Source organism: Charadrius vociferus, unplaced genomic scaffold, assembly GCF_000708025.1.
Source record: "Charadrius vociferus isolate BGI_N301 unplaced genomic scaffold, ASM70802v2 scaffold414, whole genome shotgun sequence".
Taxonomy (NCBI): domain Eukaryota; kingdom Metazoa; phylum Chordata; class Aves; order Charadriiformes; family Charadriidae; genus Charadrius; species Charadrius vociferus.
This window is the reverse complement of record NW_009648079.1, coordinates 1,154,198-1,176,611: the sequence shown is the minus strand read 5'-3', so window position 1 is coordinate 1,176,611 and position 22,414 is coordinate 1,154,198. Positions and strand designations below refer to the sequence as shown.

At 38.3% G+C, this 22,414-nt stretch overlaps 1 protein-coding gene across 1 annotated transcript in view; it reads left to right on the top strand.

Moving 5' to 3' along the window:
* USP25 (ubiquitin specific peptidase 25) overlaps positions 1–22,414 on the top strand; it is a 195,101-nt gene that overhangs the window by 124,813 nt on the left and 47,874 nt on the right. The window contains exons 4-5 of the mRNA XM_009883868.1: positions 6,236–6,359; positions 12,312–12,474. Coding sequence (XP_009882170.1) covers positions 6,236–6,359; positions 12,312–12,474 — 287 coding nt within the window. The remainder of the gene's footprint in view (positions 1–6,235; positions 6,360–12,311; positions 12,475–22,414) is intronic.

The following is a 22,414-nucleotide window of genomic DNA, read 5'->3' as shown; positions in this document are numbered from 1 at the left end:
CTTAAAGGAAAACAAAATAAGTTGTTTAGTAGTACTTTCCAAGACTTTCACTTCATTGATTTCTCTAGAAACCTTTTGAAGTAATTCAGTGTATTTTCATCTGTGGCTGCACAACAGAACCATTACATTGCTAAGCATATATCCATTTCCTTATTGTTATTTGAGAAACTTGCAGAACCCAGGGTTAAAGGAAGCAGCAGAATGAAGACAAGTATTTTAGAAGTTGTATTGTCTTAAAATGAAAGAGCTGTCAAGACAAATTCTCGCACTTCCTTCTTTTGAAAACTCAAAATTCTTTTTCACAAAAACCGAATTACTAGTCTTTGCAATTGTACATTCCACAGCCAAAACAAAAGATTTCAAGCCCTTTTATAAGGACATAGTACAATGTGACTATAAAATGCCATGCACACCAACTTGAGGGTAGTAGACTTCATTGCTTCTGGGGACCTGGCTTTTTAGATCTTCCTGTTCCTAGAGTTTGAGCCTTTACATTGGTTTCAGAAGTAATTCAGTCACTCGTTTCCAATGAGGTAGACTTAACTGCACCTAAAACCTCCCTAAGTGATGTTTATGTAACATTTCTTAACGACTCTGAAAAGTTCATGGTGTAATTTGTTTTGGTGCTTCACTGTCCTTATAGATTCCTAATGTCTTGCCTAAATCCCTCTTGCTTCAGGTTAAGTAATTTTATTCTGTGTGTTATCCCCTGTGGAGATTATAGTACCCTTCGTTGCTTTTCTCTCAGATGAAGTTTTGTATGCTTGAAGACAGTGCATTGTAATGTCCCCACAGACTTTACTGGGATCTAAACTGAACAGCCCAAATTCTTTCCAAGTCTCTGGATGCATTTCCTATGCCTATCATCAATTTTTTTTTTTCTCTCTTGTAGACCTTCTCTAATGGTTCTGCCTTTTTTTTTTTTTTTTGTGATCTGTGACACTCAAAACAATAACCAGGAATTCAGCTGGGTTCTTGAGAAAAATAGGTGAAACTCTATAAATGTCCATGTAGTACTCTGACAATATACCGCAGTGTAACACTTCATATTTTTTCAATGCTGCGATGATGTGAATTGCAGGTTGAACATGAATCAGCTGTAGCTCCAAGATCTTTCTTGGCAGAAGTCCTAGTAAGTCCTCATTCTATAGCTGTGCATTTTATTGTATTTGTGAGTAGAATTTGACACTAGTTTCTTCTGTTACGTTACTTAACTCGGATATTGCTATGTGTCTTCATGACATTTCCTTCTGTTCCAGGGATTATTTGTGTCATCTCCATCCAGGTTCCTGGGAGTGTCTCTACTTTGGTATGACAGGGTCTCTGCTTCAAAATGTCTTGTACCTTGACGTCCTCCTTTTGTCTTGCAGATGCACTTGTTCTTTTGTTCCATGGCTACCTCTCTCCTTCCCATCCCTGTCAGTGTGAGATTTGTCACGTTAAGATGTTACTATCCTAGGACAGTGTAAATACAGCTGAGATGAGCAAGTTCCTGTGAGATAGTGGTGGCTAACGTTTCCTAGCTCTTTCATCAATAGAGGTGTTTGCGTTGGCTAAGCAGCTGCTGGCATGCTGTGTATTCTTTCCCCATCTAGTTTTAACCAAAATTGGCATATATAGGCAATTAAATTCCTTTAAATCTTCATGTAGGATCCCAAGGGCATCATGATATTTAATGTCACAGAATAGATGGTAGAATATAGGATCTTGCTTAGCTCTGCTTGTGATAAACAAAACTGATGTAGTCTCAACTTTTTTTTTTTTTAATATTGTTGGTGTGTTGAAATTGGAGTCTTGCTGCTGGATTTCCATACTTGGCACCTGTCCACTGAATGCATCAGGCCTGCCCCTTCGTTTTCTTCTCTCTGTGCCAGCAGTTGCATCACTTTAGTTGCTTATTGCCTGTCCCTGGGTTCAATTGCTACTTCAGATCTGTCCCTCATGCTGAGTTTCCCAGCCTACTTAAGTTTGAAGTTCCTACTCTCTGTTTCCTCCTGCTATAAGTAACAAGTCAATAAAACAGTAATTATTTTAATGACCTAGGCAATTGCCAAGTAAGAACCATTTATTTAAGTGATGGTAGAAACTTCTTAAGTAAACAGATTGATAAAAGTTCTTTTTGAAAAGAAAGAAGATATATTGGGATAGATAGATATAGTGTGTGCATTTAATACATATACGCTAGTATATTTGTTGCAAATTTTAATATGCAATTTAAAATTACTTTGTAGATTTATGAACTCTGTGAAACTCTCTGGATCTTATGTATCAGAAGCACACTTTATTATATAATAATGGTGTAAACCAAAAATATATTTTTTAATAAAAGTTGATTAATTCTTCATTTTAATTTGTTGAATAAACATCATGAATGCACTAAGCCAGACTGTTTTGATGTGCAGTTTCTTCATTCATATGGAATTTTTTCAGAAGAAAACTTTTTTGTTTTTTAATATTTATGGCTGAGTTAACCTTTGCATTTTCTAAGGCTATGTGATATACAATAAAAAGTACCTTTATGAGGATGAGCCAGTGACAACTAGTGTCCTGTGGCCTAAGTAAGGAGTATTACAAAATCAGCGTATGTAAATTAAAGTCAGGTAACTATAAATTTGGGAAAGTGCTGTTATTAATACCTTTATGAAATGCATCCTTCAGCCTATCACAAGACTCTCGTGTGTCTGATAAATATTTTGGGTAAAAATCAGCTTTATTTTTTTCTTCAACCTCAGATCTTGAACATAGAAATCAATTGGTCACATAGGAAACTTTAGTAGATCAGTTTCATGAATGAATTCCACTGCTCATTGCTATGAAATGAAGTCATAGGTTTGCATTAACACTATAAAATTGAAGTCAAATAAGTAATTTAAAACTAGGTTAATGTTGAATTTATTAAAGATTATGAGAGAAAGCAAAGGGATGATACTTGTAGAATAACTGCTTGAAAATTGGACATCTTTTCACTAAGAAGAAATCCCTGTGGAAGAATTATAAGACATGAGCACGTTTTAAAACACAACCAAAAAACACCCTGCATGAATTTCATGTAGTATATGTACATTTGTATAATCTATAACTGACAGAAATGCAAACTGTGCAGACAAGCTGATATCTATTTTTTTTTTTTTAAAGAGGAGTTTAGTCTGACTCTTCCTTCTGTTATGACATCTATTGAGATCTCCTCTTTATAATCCTATGATTTAGGATTCAAGTCATATATGAGCTGTTGCAGCTTAACGAGTTACTGTGTCAGCTGAGATGCTGAAAAAGGCCTTGAACCTGCTCCAAGTACAGCAAACATGAGCTGAAATACATTACCTTAAATCTCCAAAACATTTTTGTTTTATGTTTGCTACGAACTAAAAGCTTGCATGGAGTAGGTTATCATGCATCAGCTGATATTTAGAAATGTATTTTTCTGACATACGTTATGCTAGGTACTCTCTCTGTCACATAAGTTGACTGCACCCATCTGGCAGCAGGTCTTCACTGTATTGTCTTTTTTCATGCAGATAAGGAACAATGTATATGCAAAAACAACATTTCTAAAGAGAGTCCTGTATTGTCTGCTCCAAAACACTTGCACGGCAAAGGAAACCATTGTGTTTATCCGCTTTCTGAAAGCAAGCGGAAGTGAAGGATTCAGGGTTTTAATATTAAAGTGATGTAATCACTGGTAATATGAATGGTAATAAACTTACAAATGCATAGGGTGGTGTTATAGATTATTAATAAAGATTAAGTAGCTAGGGAGGTGCAAAGAAGTTGAATAATTTAGTGAAAGCGTGAGCTAGAGTTGACTTTGATAAATTTTTGTTGTTGTTTGTTTTGTTTGTGTAACAGTGGGAGCTTTTGTTAACCACAATTTTCAGCTAGGTTGTGAGTTCTTTTCTGAAAAATACTCCCGATATAAAAGAGCTTACTTCTTAATCTAACTTTATTCGTTATTGTTGTATAAGAATTTCATCACTCTTACTTGACTAGACACTAGCTAAAGCAATATTCCCCTTTGTAAGTAAATGATCGGAATAGCCCATACTTCTCCATCAGCATGTGTGGCTGCTGGATTGAGGCTTGCTCCATCTTCAGTTGTGACCAGTATTACTCTGAGAAAAACAGCTCATCTCCAGTGGACATGAGGTGCTTGTGTGTGACTACCTGCAAAAGGGTAGAAAATATAACATAAGCACCACACTTTAGAGCGTAATAGGTAGTGTGTGTGTGTGTGGTCGCGGGATCCTCTTATTGCTGTCAACCTTCCTCCTGCTCTCAGGCTGTAGAACAGAGCCATGCTTGTGTGTGACCCAGGCTGAGGTGCTATTGTAGCCCGAATTACATTGTTCTCAACATGGCAGCTCATATATCAAAACTCCTCTGGGAGAGACTTCTGCTGGTGGTCCTTGTAATTGCTTTACTACTTCTGAAGGAAAATTTCAGGCATCTGAGTTGAAGTATCCTTCTGCTAGGCTGGCAGATCTGAGCTGACTATAAAAAACATAAGAATAAAATTACAAAGTGCTGCTTTTGTGGTCGTAGCTTTTTTTCCCATACTTACAGGTCACGACATATTGTCCAGTTTACTTTGCAGGTAATAGTGCTTCCTTTAAAGGATCAGTAAATAAAATAGAAATTCAACCATCTTTATTAGAGGGAAGAAAGCGCTAAGTTGAAAACTAATTTTTGAAGACGTTGGTGTAAACAGAAAAATTTCTTCTGCAACTTCTATTCAGTCTCTGCTTTCTGTGAGGATAAGTCATCCAATTTTCTGTTCATTCGTGGCTATGGCAATGATCTTTGTATCATAAGTTCAGCGTTTTATTTTGAGAAACGTCCCAGGCAAGCCTGGGGAAACAGGGGAAGCTGTCCCTACAGCAAGTCAGCCCATCCAGGACAAAAGTCGGAAGCTAGGTGGAGAAGCTCTTTGGGTATGAGTAGTTGAGCTGGCCTGTGGAAGGAGAAAAGCAGACAAGCTGCTCATCTCTCTTTGAAGCAATCATCAGTTGCAAACCTGTCTCTTTTTCTTGCAGAGTCTTTTAGCTTCTACTGTCCAAACTCCAGGCTGGATGGCATCCCTTTCATAGTTCCTTGGGTAAACTTTGGCCTTGGAGAAGGGAGGCTGAAACCAGCCACTGCCTGTGTGCGTGTCTGTCTAATATTGCACATATAAGTTCCTCTTGCACTTTCCCCTCTTGTTCAGTCTGGCTGGCTTGCAAAATGAGACTTTTAGCCTTTGAAATCATGATAACCAATGACCTTGACTTTTCTGAAGGTCTTGCACAGTTGATGGACATTCCTTTTCGTCCTGACTACTCTGAAAGCGTGGCTGTGCCTGACGGGGTGATGACTGGTGTTGCGGTGTGATGTGGGTAGTGAAATCCGTCCTTACTCAGGAGAGGGAGTGCTGTTGCTACCCTCAGGCAACAGGGAGGTTTACAGGGGACGTTAGTATCTGATTCTTTAGTTAATGGGAGCTGGAGAGGAAGGCGGAAGTAGGATTGTTTTCATCTTCATTACTCAGAAGCCTGTGTAGCATTCCCCATGTGTCCAAGTATGGATCCTCATTTTGACTTCAGTATTTGTTTTCTTAATTCTCCTGTTGAGATGGGATACTTCCACTAGACAGAAATTGGATTTAAATACATTCAGAAAAGGAATGCACAGACAGGATAGAAAAGAATTAGGTTAAGTGAGAACTCTCCCACATGTTATGAAATGGTGTGAAAGTATTTGGCTCACCAGTGCACAGAAATACTTGTCGAATTTGGGGCTGTATTGGGAAAACTTCGCATGAGTTCCACCATTAGGAGGAAAAAACAACTATGCCAGGTTAAGGTATCCTTTTTAAGAGAAGGTTTTCTTCATCATGTGGTCCCTGGAAGCAACTGATTACGGTAGCTGAAGTAATAAATTTAAGTGTATTGCTTTAAGAGGGCTTTCAGAAACCACAGATTCTTAAATTTGTCCCATACCTTTGTGAAACTTAAGATCGTTTAGAGGAAGGAAGACTATTGCCCGTCATATCTTAGCAAGAGCAAGCTGCAGAGGCTTTTATCTGGCTTGGAGGCGGAAGGGAGCTGTTAGCAGGGTTAGTGGTTGGAAGAGCACAGGGCACAGGAGGGATGGACTGGAATGGTGCTCAGCAATCCACGTGGGCTCTCTCTCCTCTACAGTAAGACTTGCCTTTTCATTCTGTTTCACTTTTAATTTTGAGAAAGATAGTTTTGCTTTTCAGATGTGATTGATCTCACTGGAGATGATAAAGATGATCTTCAGAGGGCAATTGCCTTGAGTTTGGAGGAATCAAACAGGGCATTCAGGGAGACTGGAATAACAGATGAGGAACAAGCCATTAGCAGGTAAACAAACAACTTATATAAAGCAGAAATTACATTAAAGAGTTGGAGATTGGCCTGTATTGCTTTTTTTAAACTTTTAATTTAACAAAGAATAACTTGTTTACTTTCACTTGTGCTACTGATATGCCTGGCTTCAGGATGTTGCTTTATGGTATGTTCTACACTGGAAAATAGCCTATTATGTGTGGGCTAGGATTTAATAGTATGTTTCATGTCGATGCATTTGTTTAAATATTGAGGAAGTAAATGGAGATAGAGGATATACGGTCATATTTAAATTGGGATCTAAAACCAAAAGTTTCCTGTGTGTATCAGGTAAAAAGCAATGAAAACAAAATATAAGTGAGAAGCTAATAAATTCTTTGTCCTGTTTTTGCAGTGTTCACTCTACAGTAATATTTTCTTACCTCTGTGTTAAGGCTGAGATTGGGGCGAGGGGTAGTAATGCTATGACAAGTATACTAAGAGCAGCTGCTGTATTTAGGCTGATAAAGTATGTTATTAACTTATTTAACAAATAGGATTTATAAGTTTGGAGTGAAGTTAACTTCTTGGTTTAAAGTTTTATGTATTTAACTTTCTCAACTTGGGTGCGATAAGAATCTGTAAGTTATCTTTTTATCAGATTTTACAATAAATTTTTGTACAGTGTGTGTTTATATGTAAATACAGATATAATTATGAAATATTTGGGACTTGAACTAGGTCTGAGCATAGGGTTGTGAGGGAGGGATGGTTTTTTTATCTGTGGCTGGCCTTGTTCTAGGGGAAAAGGGAAATGATTTGATCCCTGTATTAGAAGGTTAAGTACTGCCTCCTTGTAAAAGGCTAATTTTATAAAAAATTGATTTAGATGAGGGAGATTCACCACAATAATTCTTTTCCTCAGTTCACGGTATTTGACAGACTAAATGACTTACCAGAAAAGTCAAACTCTGAGAATATGGAGGGTGTTACTTTATCCACAGTAATTTGCTTTTTCCTTTTGAAAAATCAATGTACTAACTGTCAGAATAAACATACCCCTCTGTCCCCCCATTTGTGATAAAAGCCATCTTGTTATATGAGTTTAAAATAACATATATTAGGAGAGAAAGGCGGGATGAGAGTGATTTATATTCTCATTAATAATTAGAAGAAGATTTTAAGGGGTTGTTTTTTGCTGAGACTTCTCCGTATGTGCATGTATACAAGATTATGGTGGAAGTTCAGCTCTTGTGTGTTCCTATTTGAAAGACAGAATTTTCATAATTATGGAGTTGTGATTTAAGCAGACACTCAGAATGAGGGACCTATTTCTGGGTATGGAAATCTTTTTTTTCCTTCAGCAAGCTTTGGCTGCTTCTGCTGTGCTCACTTCTTGGGAGCCTCAAAGCTTTAGTTTTTTTCTCGTAGACTTTGTTTTTCACTTCTCAGATTGAAAAGCCCCTTTTGGTCCTACCTGCTGAGCCCATAACTAAGTATTATAAATACATTCTACTTAAATTATGGTGTATTTTTTTCTTGTTGCAGAAAGTAACAAAGTATGCCATTTCACACCCCACCACCCCACCCCCCTTTGCCCCCGTATGTACAAAGGCATGTAGACAATCTATTCCATTATATCCAGAGAAAAGTGCTGGCCTTCTGGTGAAGGAGATAGGCGTTTAGTGGCACAATAACACACAATACTGTGTACCAAATCAAGAGCCTGTTGCTACCAAGGGGGATATGGCCTGCACACCATACCACATCTTCTGTACTTGCTGTAGTATTCTTTGGAGCATTTGTTGCATGAATTCATCTCGCAAAGCCATACAAAAATACTCACTTAAAGATCGAGAGTATTATCTTCGCACAAGAAAGGGAAATGGGACTTTGTGAATAGAGGCAGAGAAGAGTGAGAATCATAAAGGTTTTGGCAGTCCTGGGGTGTTAGATCAACTCAGTTACGCACCAAGATGCACCCTGAGTTGATGGCAAATTATGTTGTACAAATACAGGAAGTTCAGAATTCTTGAATTTTTTGATCTGAACTGTTCAATCAGTTTCCTTAAGGACAGAACTTCAGACTGTTTTTTTAAAAAAAATAAAAGATAAAAAAAAAATTGCTTTGTAGTTAACACCCCACAGAAGAATGTTGGCATTCCAATAGAAAGCACAATATCTGTGCAGGACTTCTCAAAACAAAAAGTAGAACACTGTGGTTGTAAACAAGTCAAGCTGCAGCCATTTACTTTTGTTTTTCTAAGTTAAATAAGAAGCTGAAATCGAATAGAAAGTCAATAATAAGCACATTAAACTATGGAAATCTCTCATTTTTAATAATGTAGCATGTGCGTATATTTAAATAGTCTTTGGTGTGGAGGATATTTTTTTTCAAAGGTATTGATGGTGGTTTGGAACCTAATTTGCACTGATTTTGTTAAGGTTTCCAAGGAAGCATTAATGGAATTTCTTCACTTGTGTAATTAATGTTGTAATGCACATAGAATTTGTCTCCCTGAATGTAATTGCCTTGTGCTACTTAATGAGGACAGATCTGATTACTGTGTAGGCGTTGAGGAGTGCAGCTGAAATGTCCAAGTGTCCAAGCTGAACATCTTGTACGTGGCGTGTTTAAAGTTTATTACTATTTTCTCTTTAAATCTCCCAGGGAAATGTGTGTGAGCAGGGTATTTCCTAATATGAAAAAATTTCTCCTATTTATGTTACTTTTCCTGGATAGAAGGAGAATGAGGCTGGCCAGAGAGGGCTTCACTGGGGAAACTAGTGAAATATGACTAAAAGGAGAAGTTAGCTGGCGCTTGTTGTGCCTAGGGTAGTAGCCATGTTAAAATGAGAGCCCACACTGTAAGTGCATAAGGATGTGCACAACCCCTAGACTTTTTTCATTCCCCCCCCACCTTTTTTTAACAGGGTCATTGAAACTGCCTGGGACTCTGCAGTGTGGTTAAGCATTGTGTGTATAGATCAAACGCGAAACTGGGGAGGCATGTAGGATTAGGGATATTCTTGGATGTCCAGCTAAAAGACAGTCCCAGTATAAAGAGCCTTCCGTGTTCTTTTTGCTGAGTAGCCTGCTGGAGTGGGCTTTTCTGCGGCATGTTTAGTGGGCTTCCTCAGAATGGTTTGGCTGAACTTTCGTGCAGTGGACTCAGTTTGCCCGAGGCTTATTGCATTGTCTGGCTAGCCCCATGCAAGCAGCTCTGCAAAGCTGCTTGGCTGTGCCCAGCTTGTTACGGAGAGAAATAAAGCACTGCTTTCAAGTCCCGTGCCAAGCCTGGCATTAACTAACCTTCACTCCAGAGCTTCCCTCCAAACAAGAATCCAGCACTTGGAGGTGGGGAAGCCTTTGGTCCCGCGAGGTTTGAGACATGCCATACCCTGCACGTAGCTTATGGCTTTCCTGCTAGCAACTGCTGCTGTGGTCTCCAAGGGTCACAAAGAAGGTGTTTCGGCTGTGTAATGAGAATTGCTAAATCCTTGTACTAACTTTCTGGAAGGATGCTTATTTTGTTGAGAGCAATGTGTGAGTAGAATTCTTTATCAAGGTAGTTTCCCAAATCAGGACTGTATGAATATAATACAGTGAATGTTATAGTGTAAGAGATATACTCACTATGCTGGTAAATACATTTATTTATGCAGCCTTTGAGCTGATCGTTAGGTTCCTGTTTACTATGCTCACTTTTATTTCAGTTTGCATCACAGCTGTCGTTGTGGCTGAAAATGAATTTGACATATAGGGTGTGCAGCTATTGTGTATACTCTCTGAGGACAGATAATGTTATAAGTAAAAATAAGGAAAAATATCATGAAGCTTTGATAATCAAATTTAAGACATGGAAACAAACTTGAGGTGGAGCTAGAGATGAGGAAACCTGCTAAAGAAATAAAAAAACAAATACAGGAAGAAATTTTAGTTGGTAATTACGTTGATAAATGGTAATACCTTTGGGGTCAGGGAACTGTTTCAGTTTGAGAGTGTATATTTTTGTGAATCTTGAAATATCTTGAAATATTCTTGAGCTTGGGGGGGGGAAGTTTGGTTGTTTCCCTGTATTGTAGTTCTGTTACAGCATCATTCTAAATTTATTCCAGTCTGTCAGAGTCTTTCTGTCAGTTTTAAACGTCCCTTCAATTTAGTTTAAACAAGAGTTTAGGTTATTCCACCTGAATGAGAAATTATTTGAAATACGTATGACTTTTTTTTTTAATTAATTTTTAATGTCCCCATCGAAAACTGCTACTCTCAAAGCAGAAATACACTGGTCATCTAATACTTTTGAAGGGTTGTATCAGTGAGAAGGGAAATGAATTCATCTGTTTCATTACATTTTGGGATTTGCTTAGGAGATAACATTATCATTGCTAGTGTAGGAGTGTTTTACCACTAAAGAATCGGGTTCCATCCCTATGCATTATTGGAAGAGATGTCAGAGCAGAAAGTCTTAGAGGATTATATACCTGTCCTTTGGAAAAAGATGTGCTGTTTACAAGGTTATATGTCAAAAACTAAATGTCAGAAATTGATTAATCCGTAGACAATTAGAAGTTCTAGGTTCTTCCCGAGATGTATTGATGCAAAAGCGGTATCTGTACCAAATGGGCTCTCAAATTCTGAATGCTTCTATTTTTTTGAAAATAAGTAACAATAACAAATTAGTATGTCCCTCAAAGCAGTTATCTACAGTAAATTCATGTAATGCTTCATAGTTCTTGTATATCTTGTAAGATACCTTTTCTTACTTTGACAAGAGCATAGTTACAGTTAGGAAACTGAGGGATTAGGGGGTGTGTGGTTTACATGCACACACTTCCAACTTCCCCCCCCTTTTTTTTTTTCCTGAGGTGTTTAGACTGTTTGGTAGGAACTCCATTTACAGACCAGCCTAAACATGCCTTTCTTTGGTGCTTAGTGAGTCTAGAACCGAAGGGGGCAATCCTTCAGGCTGCACAGACTGCTCAGATGCTTGTCACGCAGCTCCTGAAATTCTGCACTTGGCGAACGTAATAGTTCAATAGCAGCTCAGCCTTTCGTATGATAGTTGGACTAGATAGTTGGGGATAGTGGCTGTGTCAGTAGTAGTGCACATGCCCAGCAACTTTGCTTTTTAGTTAGAGCCATCATTATATGACCTGAATGCATCCATCTCCATCTTTCTATTTAGAATATGTGGCTACCACAAATTACCTTTAAGAGGTTCTTTGTCACCAGGCTAAAAATATGTGCTGATAAAGAAATACTGTGTTGAGTGAAGCTTGAGTCTGGGAGCATAACACACATCAGATCTTACTGTCGTGCGAAATACGGACATTAAGCATAAATCACGCAGGAACAGTTTACTGCAAAGAGTATGGTCATCGAAGCACACAATTAACTTGTTGGGTGGCATTTGAAAAATTGTAGGGAGATGTCTTTCCATGGCTCAGAGTAGTCACTTGCTATGTAAAGCAATTAATACTGTTGCATAAGTTGCAAAAATGGAAACTAAAAAAGCTTCTTCCATTTTTGAAAGTTGCCTAACTAGCTTTGCTTTCGTCAGTAAAATAAATATTGGTGACTTTGTGCTTTGCATACCGATAAAAGCATTTGTAGATGAAGGCACTACACTAATAGGGCTGCCTAAAATTTCTTGTTGTCCATGCTGTTTAAGTCTGGTTCTTAAACAATTGATGACTTACAGACATGGATGGCTCTTGTATCTAGAGCTCTCACAGGAGATTCGCTCACTCATTGATACCATTTTCCAAAAGGTAATGGAATTACTGTAACATATCTAAAAGTAAAATAGCGTCTCGCTTTTCAAGACATATATATTATTGCATATAAATTTAAAACCAAGTTCAGCAATAATAACTTAGCAAATGATGTAATTAAGATGTCTGTATTAGTAATTGAAGATGTTTTACTCTGTCTTTTTTTTTTTTGCTTTTTCTCACATTTTTCCCTCCCTTCTGTTCCTGAAGAGTTCTAGAAGCCAGCATTGCAGAAAATAAAGCAAGTTTAAAGAGGACGCACCCAGAGGTATGGAGTGACTCTCCAAACCCTTATGATCGAAAGCGGCAAGACAACTGTCCAGTAGGATTAAAGAATGTTGGCAACACGTGCTGGTTTAGTGCTGTCATTCAGGTAAGCACCCTCTTTGATTAGCTGTGTATACACTCCGTTGTATTTAATGTGAGGTGAGTTATCTTATTTTAAGTGGATAACTTAAGATATCTGTTTTCTGGGAAGTCTAGGCCACTGCATGAGAAGTTTTTGAGCATTACTTATTTATTGCATCTCTTAAGATGTTCATCCATAAGGCTGATTGAAGTGTAGAAAGTACTGTAGCATAACTAAGTGAAGCTTCAAAATGTTTCTTATTAAAAAGTTGATGAAGACAAGGAGTTGAGTCTCTGAAGATCCTGTCAGCTCATGCTGACATCAATAACAATTGTGGATTCCTAAAAACATGTGAAAATTGGATTACAGATGAGGAACAGACTTTTTATATTAAAAGGAACGCATGCAAATGTCTGAATGAGGGTGGCTGACAATGGAGGTAGGTAGAGGAAATGAGACATCCTCAGTCATGGAGTGCTTAGCAGAATAGCTACAAGGAAATAGATGGCTGAGAAAGGTAAAAAAAGGAATAACTGATAGAGAAGGAAATTTGAGAAGGAGGAAAGTGAAGGTCTGGTATGGATACATTTGAGTCTGTTTTGAGTGGTTTTACCTAACACAGCCAGTATGTGTGCTCTTAGTCTGCTTTTGTGGATACGTAGCTTAATTAAAACTGATGTGTTTTGGTGGGGTTTTTTTGTTTGTTTTTTTTTTTTTTTTAAAAAAAAGGGTCAATAGAGAAATGGGTACAGATACTGCAACTTGTCTAGTGAAATCTAATGTTCTAATATCAATAATTCATTGTATATGGACTTTATGAACCCATCTTTTAAGAGATTTTTTTAAAATATGTATATGTTTCTGTAAATAATCTGTAGATATATTCAAAAGCATCTAAACACAGAAAACAGTGGGTGAAACTGGAATACAAAAGGAGAAAATTTATTTTTAGTCTACAAGAAGAAAATTCAGCATATCATAACTTTTCGTAGTCTGACATTTTGAGAGGAAGGAAATAAAATATTTAATACCCATTTCTAACAAATTACTGTCAGGCTGAAGCACTTCAGGTAAACTAATATTGTTACTTTCATACTGATGGCTGTTTTACTTCAGGCTGAGTCCATTTAGATCAACGTTCTGCCTAGTAATTTCCGCAAATGGATGCTTACAGAGGAGTACAAACAGTACGCATGATACTGCTCTGCTAAAACACTCTCAAGCCTCCAACTGCTTTCATCTTGGGGGATGTTCTTGATCCTTTGCAGTTTCAGTTGGTAATCCCCAGTGGAACTCGCTTTTATGTACTTGTCTCCCTTGAACCTTGCAAACTTCTTGTACCCGTAGGGTCCTTTGGGTAGGAGTTCCATAGTTGTGCTCCCTATTACATGAAGAATTGCCTCTTTTTTTTTTTTTTTTTTAACCTGGCTCCCACTAGCTTTGTCTGGTGGCCTCCATGTCTCCTTGTTGATTGTGATTTACAGTTCTCTGCACTGCTGTCATACTCTCTTTCGACAGGTCGGTGGTCTCTTTTTCTTTCCAAGCTGTCTGCTGAGTTGTTGCCCGTACAGAATCGCTTCTAATCTCTGATCCACCTTGTTGCTGTTCTCCAGATCTTTTCTAGCTGTAGTAGCATTTTAGTTGGAGGACCAGGAAGTTCTCAAGGTGTGAGTGGGCTATAAATTTATGAGGTGGTATGGTGGACAGATACAGGCTTTTTAGGAAAGGCAAGTAGGCATGACAAGGAAAGGCATTCCTTGTGGGGGAGCAGCTGAAATGTGTGTGGTACTTGTATGGGACAAGATGACAGTTTAAGATGAGAGTTTGTGGGTCAGGATCAGAGGAGAGGCTGGTAAAGGTGCCACCCTGGTTAGTCTGGTACAGACCACCCTCCTCAGGATGAGGATGTGGGCAAAGCTTTCTTTAAAGGCAAGGAAGTCTCTGGATCACAGTCTATGGTTTCCATCGGGAACTTTTTTATTTTTTAAGTTTTATTATTTTTAACTTTTTTATTTCCATCGGGAATAAACATCCTGGCACCTGCTGAAAGTCTGACAGAGCAGAACACAAGCAAACCAGATTTCTGGAGAATATCAGGGGCAAGTTCTTGATACAGGTACTGATGGGCCAACCTAGGGGTGATGCAAAGCTGTATCTGCTGCTCCCTAAAATGAAAGAACTGGTTTGAGATGTAATGTGGGTACTCTTTACTGCAGTGACCATGTAATAGTGGAGTTCAAGATCCTGACGGGAGCGAGGAAGGAATATCAGGGTACAGATCCTAGAGTTCAGGAGAGCAGACTTTGGCTTCTTCAGGAAATTCTTATCTGGGATCCCATAGAAGGCAGCTGTGAAGGGCAGAGTAGCTCAGGAAAGCTGGCAGCATCCTCTAATTGCAAGAAGAGTCTGTTCTGCTGCCCAGGGATCTTACGAGCAAGCTCCAATGCAAGCAGGCAGTGTGCAGGATCTGGAAGCAGAGATGGGCTATGGAGGAGAAGTTTGGACATGTTGCCCAGGCATGAAGGGATGGTATTAGGAAAGTGAAAGCTAGCCTAGAGTTGATGTCTCAAGGGATGTCTAGGGTGACAAGAAGAGGTTTGACGTTATGCTAGTCACAAAAGGCTGAGCAAGGAGAACACGGTTCTGTTGCTGAATAGAGCAAGTGATTTAGTGATGGCAGGCTTAAATAAGGCTCAGGTACTCGGTGCCTTGCTTTTTCTCAGTCTTCACTGATGAGGTCTTCTAGACCACTGTGCTTAGTTAGGAGAGAGGAACCGTGAACAGTGGTTAAGGATTGAATCAGAGATTACTCAAGGAAACTTCACCCATAAAAGTCCACAGGACCCATTGAGCTGCATCCAGTGGTGCTGAGAGAACAGGGGAAAGCCTTAGCAAGGCCACTGTCTATCATCTTTGAAAGGTCATGGAGGTTTCTAATTAACTGTAGGTAGGCCAAAAAGTTAACCTGGGAGGTTATGGGATAGTCTGCATTAGCTGACCATTGCGAAGATGGAGCCAGGCTTTTCACAGCAGTGCATATTCAGAGGATGAAAGGCAATGGGAGTAAGTCGAGACAAGAGAGATTTAGCCAGGATATAAGAAGCACTTTTCTCCATGAAGACAGGCAGGCAGTGGAGGGAGGTTGCCCAGAAGGGCTGTGCAGGCTCTGTCAAACCTCGAAGGCTTTTAAGATGTGCCTGGAAAAAGCCCTGAGCAGCCTACTCTGATCTCACAGGTGACCTCCTGCTTTAAGCAGTAGGTTAGACAAGAGGCTTTCATCAGTCCCTTCGGAACTCCATTACCCTACAATTCTACAGTAAAGTTTTCTGTTTCGTTCTGTCTTCCTTTCTTTATTCTGCTTTTAACTACTTCATGTGTTAAACTGATACTTCCATGGAACTATCTGTCATAAATCCACAGTTTTATATAATACTAGTTAGCTTGGAGTCTGTCATTTTCTGTAAATTTTACAGTTGCTTTCCACCATTGTACCTCATTGTACACTTACCTGTGTTGAATTTAGCTTTCTTATTACATAGTCACTCAGTCCCTTCTGTCAGTTCATCTTTGCCAGCTCTTGCTTTTACTACATTACACATCTCTGCTGAGCAAACTTGGTCATCTTGCCACTTGCTTTTTTCTAGATCACTTCTGAATATTGCTTTCCAGCATAGACTTTGTGAACTTGCAGTAACCTACCTTCAGGCTGGAACAAACAGTTTGCTTCTGCCCTCTTTTTCTTTTTGATTGGCTATTTGTCTGTGCCTGGACCCTTCCATCTTACCTTATTGCTGCTTAGTTAAAAGTGTTTGTTGAATGACTTCTTCAGAAATTACTTTGAAATCCCAGTAGACTACATAAACCGGGTTGCTGTTATCCATGTTCTTTTTGACTTCTTGGTGTTAGGTGGGTGGGTTTGTTTTTCTTTTTGTTTGTAGTGGCTTTTTTTTGATTATAGGCAGGATGTGTTTACCTGCAGGTAATACTTGGGTAAAACTGTAGCTAACAAAATGGAAAGACTTCTTGATTTGTTCTACCGTCTTCTTTCCCACCAAAGTTTTTATGTCCTTAGGCCTCTTTCCTTTCAGCATCTAGTAATCTATCAGGTGTTTGAATTTTCTATTTTCCTGAGATCTTTTGATGTTTCCCTTGTTCATGACTCTTCCTTTCCTTATTCCTTCACGTGCATAGCTCTTTTTCCAAGAGCAGAAACGCTGTCTTGGTGCTGATATATAGAAACACTTTATTTCCATAAAGCTGTTTGTGGAGCTAATATGACTTGGTGTTTTACCTTCTCTTTTGTGTAATCAGATTTTATATTCCATAGTAGTCCTAAATCTCAAGATGACTGATTTTATGTATATCTCTTTAAAAGAAGTATTTATACGTAGGAAACTGTAAATATTTACATAAATGTTTTCAAGGAAACTTGAGTTTTAATTCATTAACCACAGATATAAGAACAGAGGCTAGAGAACGTAAAAACCTTTGCTAGACCTATGATCTCATGTTATTTATACCCGATGTGTAACTTTACACCTTGAAAATGGATTATAAAGAAGGCTATCTGGTTCTTATGGTCATCACCCATATCATGTGAAAATCTGTGGCATTTGTAATTATAATGGTTTGACCCTAAAAGATAGTTAAACTTTTGTATTTGGGTCTATAGAATGTAATTCAAGCAAACCATTCAAAGATTTATAACTTCAGTTGGTTGAAAATTCAAGTTATTAATATTGTCTGCAAGCCAGGAAGACTTACATTTCAAACAACCATCCCAGGAAATTTAGTGCATGTTAATTTAGAGCATTAGCTAATACCATATTTATTTGTCAACAGGACAGATTGATTCCTTGGGTTGCATTGACTATGTAGAAGTATTTTCAAGCTTTCTTTAGGACTCTTTTGAAACTTGACACATTGCATAGGTCAACAATATCTAAATGTTAACTACTGTCAGTCACAATGATATATTGTGTAATATAATCTAAAACTAAATTGCAAACAAAGAAAAGTCTTTTCTTTCTACTTAAGGGGTACTTGTTAAGGGCGGGGCGGGGGGGGGGACCTTTTGACATTTTGACAGTTTCCTGATGCAATGTATGTAGTTTTTTATAGCCACCAATTCAACCATCAATGGTTTGTTATGTTTGCATTAAGAGCATGAAATTCCTTAAAATATGTTTGCAGTGAGTGACAGCAAACCTTAACAAGATTTAAACATTGCTAGAAATACTGCCTTTTAATTTGTATTTATTTGTGTGTTAGAGAAATGTCCGCATGTGGAAGTCATCCTGTTTTGTAGGGCAAGAGGGAAGTCTCTCTTCAGATAGCTCCAAACCGTAGTTTTCCTTGTACGAGTTACATTCAGCATCATTAGAATGAATAGTAATATTCTTCCACAGTGTAACTTTTGAAAATCTGTCCTGCTCTCGCAGACTTTCAGCTTGATAGTAACTTGAATTTAAAACTGAGTACCCAAGAAAATGTATCAAAACAAAACTGTATTAAAGCATACTTGCTTCTTTCTTACCTGCCAAGAAACGAATCAAAATCCCTCAATGATTTTCCCACCTCCACTTGAACCTGTAATAAACCTACATTTTTGACAGGAGTTCACCCATATGTGCTTTTGCTACTGTTTAGTTAGATTAACTTTTACAGAAGGATCATTAAATCTTGAAGTTTTAGAATATTTCTAGAAGGTTGTTTGTGCGGGGATATTTTCTGTTGTGGTTTTTGTTTGTTTTTTTTTAAATTCTCATTATTGTAATGGCATATGTCTGCTCTTGAAGTAGAACTTAAGATATCAAGTTCTTTAAAGAAACAAAACACAAATATGCTACTACGTATTTACTTCTTTTTTTGCAGTAGATTTCAGTGATTCCCTTGTAAAAAGGTAACTTCACTATTTTCCTTTGTTTTAAGAGTTTATAGTCTGAAAATGTCTCATAAATAATACATTTATTGAGCCTGTCAAGCAGCTTCTTTGTGTCATGCTGAGCATGAGTTAAGTGTTCACAGGACGTAGGATGTCAAAGGTGGGTAACTTGCAGGACACGAACACGCTGTTGGAACCGTGTCTGTAGGCTTGCCACCTCTGCAAGTTGTCTTCTAGGTCCTTTGCTTTAAGACATTGCACAAGACTAACCCTATCTTTTGGGGTTCCACATAGGGTTTCGGTCATGTGCGAGAAAATGCCCTGGCAGTACTTACCCCTTGAAAAAGGTGCTGTGAGAGATATCGAGTAGTTGGTCATTCAGTGAATGTCATCCACACAGTGCGCTAGGACAAATTCCTGATGGAAAGAAGAAAGTGTGTGGGGACTTACATCAAAATTGTACTGTAAATGCAGCTCTATTTCCCCTCCTCGCTCTCTCCCCCCCCAGTCCCATACCTAAAGTACTAGGTGCAGCGTTTTCCTGGGTCTCGTGACTTTCCAAGGGCCTGTCCTAAGTGTAGCTCCTCCTTTACCAAATGAGTTATCCCAACAGGACAGCTGAGGTTTGGCATCTCCACACTCTTTTCTCTGGGAGTCTGTCTGATTAGTCATTCAGTTAACATCTATCTTTTTTTTTCTTCTCCAAAAGTATATAGCTTGCAGAACAAACAATTAACAAGCTACCATCTTACAAGCATCAACCTCCTGGCTGCTCTTTAACATTTATTTTCTGGGTCCCTAGCACAACTTCTGGCATTTTACTCTGTTGCATTGCATTTAGGAGCAGCCTTCTTGCTTTCCTGATGCCAGGATCTCATTTGATTTTAGTTGTGGGAAGAAGCAAGCCAGCTTGATGGGCGAGAATCAAGCAAGTATTTTCTTCCCAGTTGGTGGCTTGGCTATTGTTCTTAACGTCTTTGAAGCAACCTACCATAAGTATCTAACTTTTTCATTGTTTTGTTATTCCTATTTGTCATGTTGAATGGAAGGGATTGTGATGGATGATGTGGCAGTGCAATACCAGAAAGCCTAGTATCATATGGTAAGAGTTGCGTGTATGTATATTGTATGCACTCCCTTGCTTCCCTGGGCATTCAATGGAAGGTTGCATGCTGAACAACAGTGTGCGATCCCCATTTGAGTTAAACTGGGCACTGATGGAATATTTTCTCTTCATTGTTTTCTCTGTGGAACCGTCTGGGGTGGGGCTGTGTGTGGGAATATGATAGAAACGGTTCTGTAGAGTTTCATGGACAGAGGAATAATGTTGTTGGAAATCTAGTTTCTTGCTTTCCTTCCCTCTGTCACTCCCTCTGTTCCCCTGCAGAGTAAAGACCAACCTGTCACTTCCAAGTTGAGTCATCCTATCATATTTGCTGACAGGATATCACTTTTCCTGTGTTTTGTTCTTCTCTATGGTCTTCAGTTCCCTCAGGTTGCTTGTGTGATTTTTTTCAAACTCTTATATTTATACAAGGTAATATATAGGTATATAATATTGTGAAATTTCTATAGTGAAGGGTTGGAAAGCTTTAACGGGTGATGGCTTTAGCTTTGACTCATAAATAGTTGCTCACTTAATTAAAATAAAGGATACATAGGATCACAACCCAACACTTATTCTGTGCAGTTCCTAGGTTTAGGAGAGCATAAATCCATTGCATTGTTTAAGTGTGTTGTTTAAAGTTATACCACAAACTTATTTAATGTTGTTTTACATTTACGCAAGAAGTTGAAAACTGTAACCATGTAAGGAAATGCTAGCTGTTACTTTACGTCCTAACATTTTTCTTTTTTTTTTTTTTTTGGTTTGAACATGTAATAGAGGAGTGGTTGAATGGCATTTTTTTAGTATGTGCCAAGACACAAGTATAAAGTGAATTCTTCTGGACACATCTCATATCATACTTATCTGTCTTCTGAATTGCAGTAATGTTCTGAGTTTGTTGCTATAAACAAGTAAATGTTCTCTAAATGCAGGCTGGTAATACCATGGTGAGCTGTTTGTTTAAAATGTTGACTTAACCCAAGTCGGCTAGAGGTCTTAAGTTAGTTTGACTTTCTAGATCAAACAGTATGAAAGCTGTTTTCCATCTTCTTCCATATTACACGTCAGCCTTTTGGAAAAGCAAACCATGATAGCTTGTAACTGCATGTTATACCTTGGTTTTCAGCAGTTTGGAATGCTGATTGGTTGACTGTTTATAAATAAAAATGTCAATTTTGAGATACTTTCCAAAGCTTTTCGGATCTGGGATTGAATCTCTCTGTCACTTTGAAAATGCTAAATGTCTCCTGACTGCTGCCACTGTGCATGTAGGGTGGTTCTGCTGAAGTTCAGCCATGAGATAGTGTCGTATCTGTAGGAGTTTTGTTTCAGAAAGGGAGAGAGAAAAAAATCCTCTCTTGTACTTCCACAACAAAGTTTGAACAGGAAAACCTGCTCAAGTCCCAGCTTTGAAGCTGCTTTCCTCTCTTCTCTTCCCTTTTCCTTTCATGCTATTTTCTAAAGATTGTGAGGATTTTCAGGAAGGCTTTTGACTGCCAAATTCTCAGTGCAGAAAAAGAAGCAGTATCAGGAATATGTTTTGGGCGACTTCCTCATTTTCCTAAGTTTTTTTCTCTAAAAAGCAGAAGACAATGCACAAGGCTACTGTGTGCTTAGTAGAAAATACATTTAAAGTTCTTTATAGTCTTGTTACAGTAATTATTTTCTATGTTGTAAGTAAAATGTGTTTAAACTGACATGCAAATGCAAATAAGCGTATCAGTTTCCTTTCAGTTTGAGCATTATAGGAAGAATTCTTGTAGTCTTATACTTGTTGGCTTTTACTGCTGTGTGATGTATGCATAGGCTCAAATATAGACCTGATGTCCATGTTTAATGCCTGTGGTTAGTCTCTATTCTGAAAACAGAATTTACCACTTATAAGATGCGCACAAGTGGAGTAGGAGACAGCCCCAGTGTGAGTTATAAGGAGGTGCTGGGTGGAAAGGAGTGTACCGCAGCAGCAGAGCGCACAGTGCAGTGGCAACAAACAGCCGCTTCCTGGACTTTTGTTGTGAGAAAAGTGCGTTCGAGTTTATGAACCAAAAGATAAAATAGTAAAATAAAGCAATGGATAGAAAAAGTGGGGAAGGCCTTTAAGAGGAGGGCAATGGGATTGTCCTAAATTAGTGGTAGAGAGTCCAAAAGACTTCAAAGTTGGAGAGAAGTGGACTTGGTTGCCCATGGAGTTGCTTATGTTTTTGCAGTATGGAGATTTGTTGGACGCTAGTATTCAATCTGAGTGCACAGGAGTGTTAAGCCACTAATAAACCAAAGTGCACTATTTAGTAATACTTCTAATTTGAACCCTTAGCACTTCAAGTATTAATAACTAGTAAATTTAAAGTTCTTAATGTTATTGAAGGAATATATGGTAGTGCGTGCAGGTGGGAGCATACATTCCATAGCGTTCTGCATTTTCTTTGATTTAGATTACTGGCACGAATAGAAAGTTAACCCTAATAATGCCCAATCTATGCCACTCAAACTAGCTCTGTATACAGTTGTCCTGGTTTGAGGTAAAACGGAACCAATTTTGTTCAGTTCCCCCAGGTCCCCAGTAGCTGATTTGGCCTAAACCATGACAACAGTAAACCACCAAAATTGTTTATAAACTGAAGTGAGAACATAAGTTTAATTTGTAACGTTTGCATAGGCAAACTATTCCAAATAATATATTTAATGACATAGGCAGAGCTCTCTCCTTTTTCTTTTTAGAACAATAATAATGTATCCATTCTTTAAGATTGCTCTCTGCTTGCTATACAAAATGAAGGTAGATATGGTCTCTGCTTTGTGTCTTTAAAATCTGAATAAATGTAAAATTGGAAAGGCATAAAAGGCCCCGGATGACTAAATGAGGCAAATGGATATTGCAATGTGTTAATGCATATATATGCTTGCAACTTCCACAAGATCATGTTTTAGCTAAATGCCGATACCTGAAGCAATATGTTTAGGAGCTCTGCAGG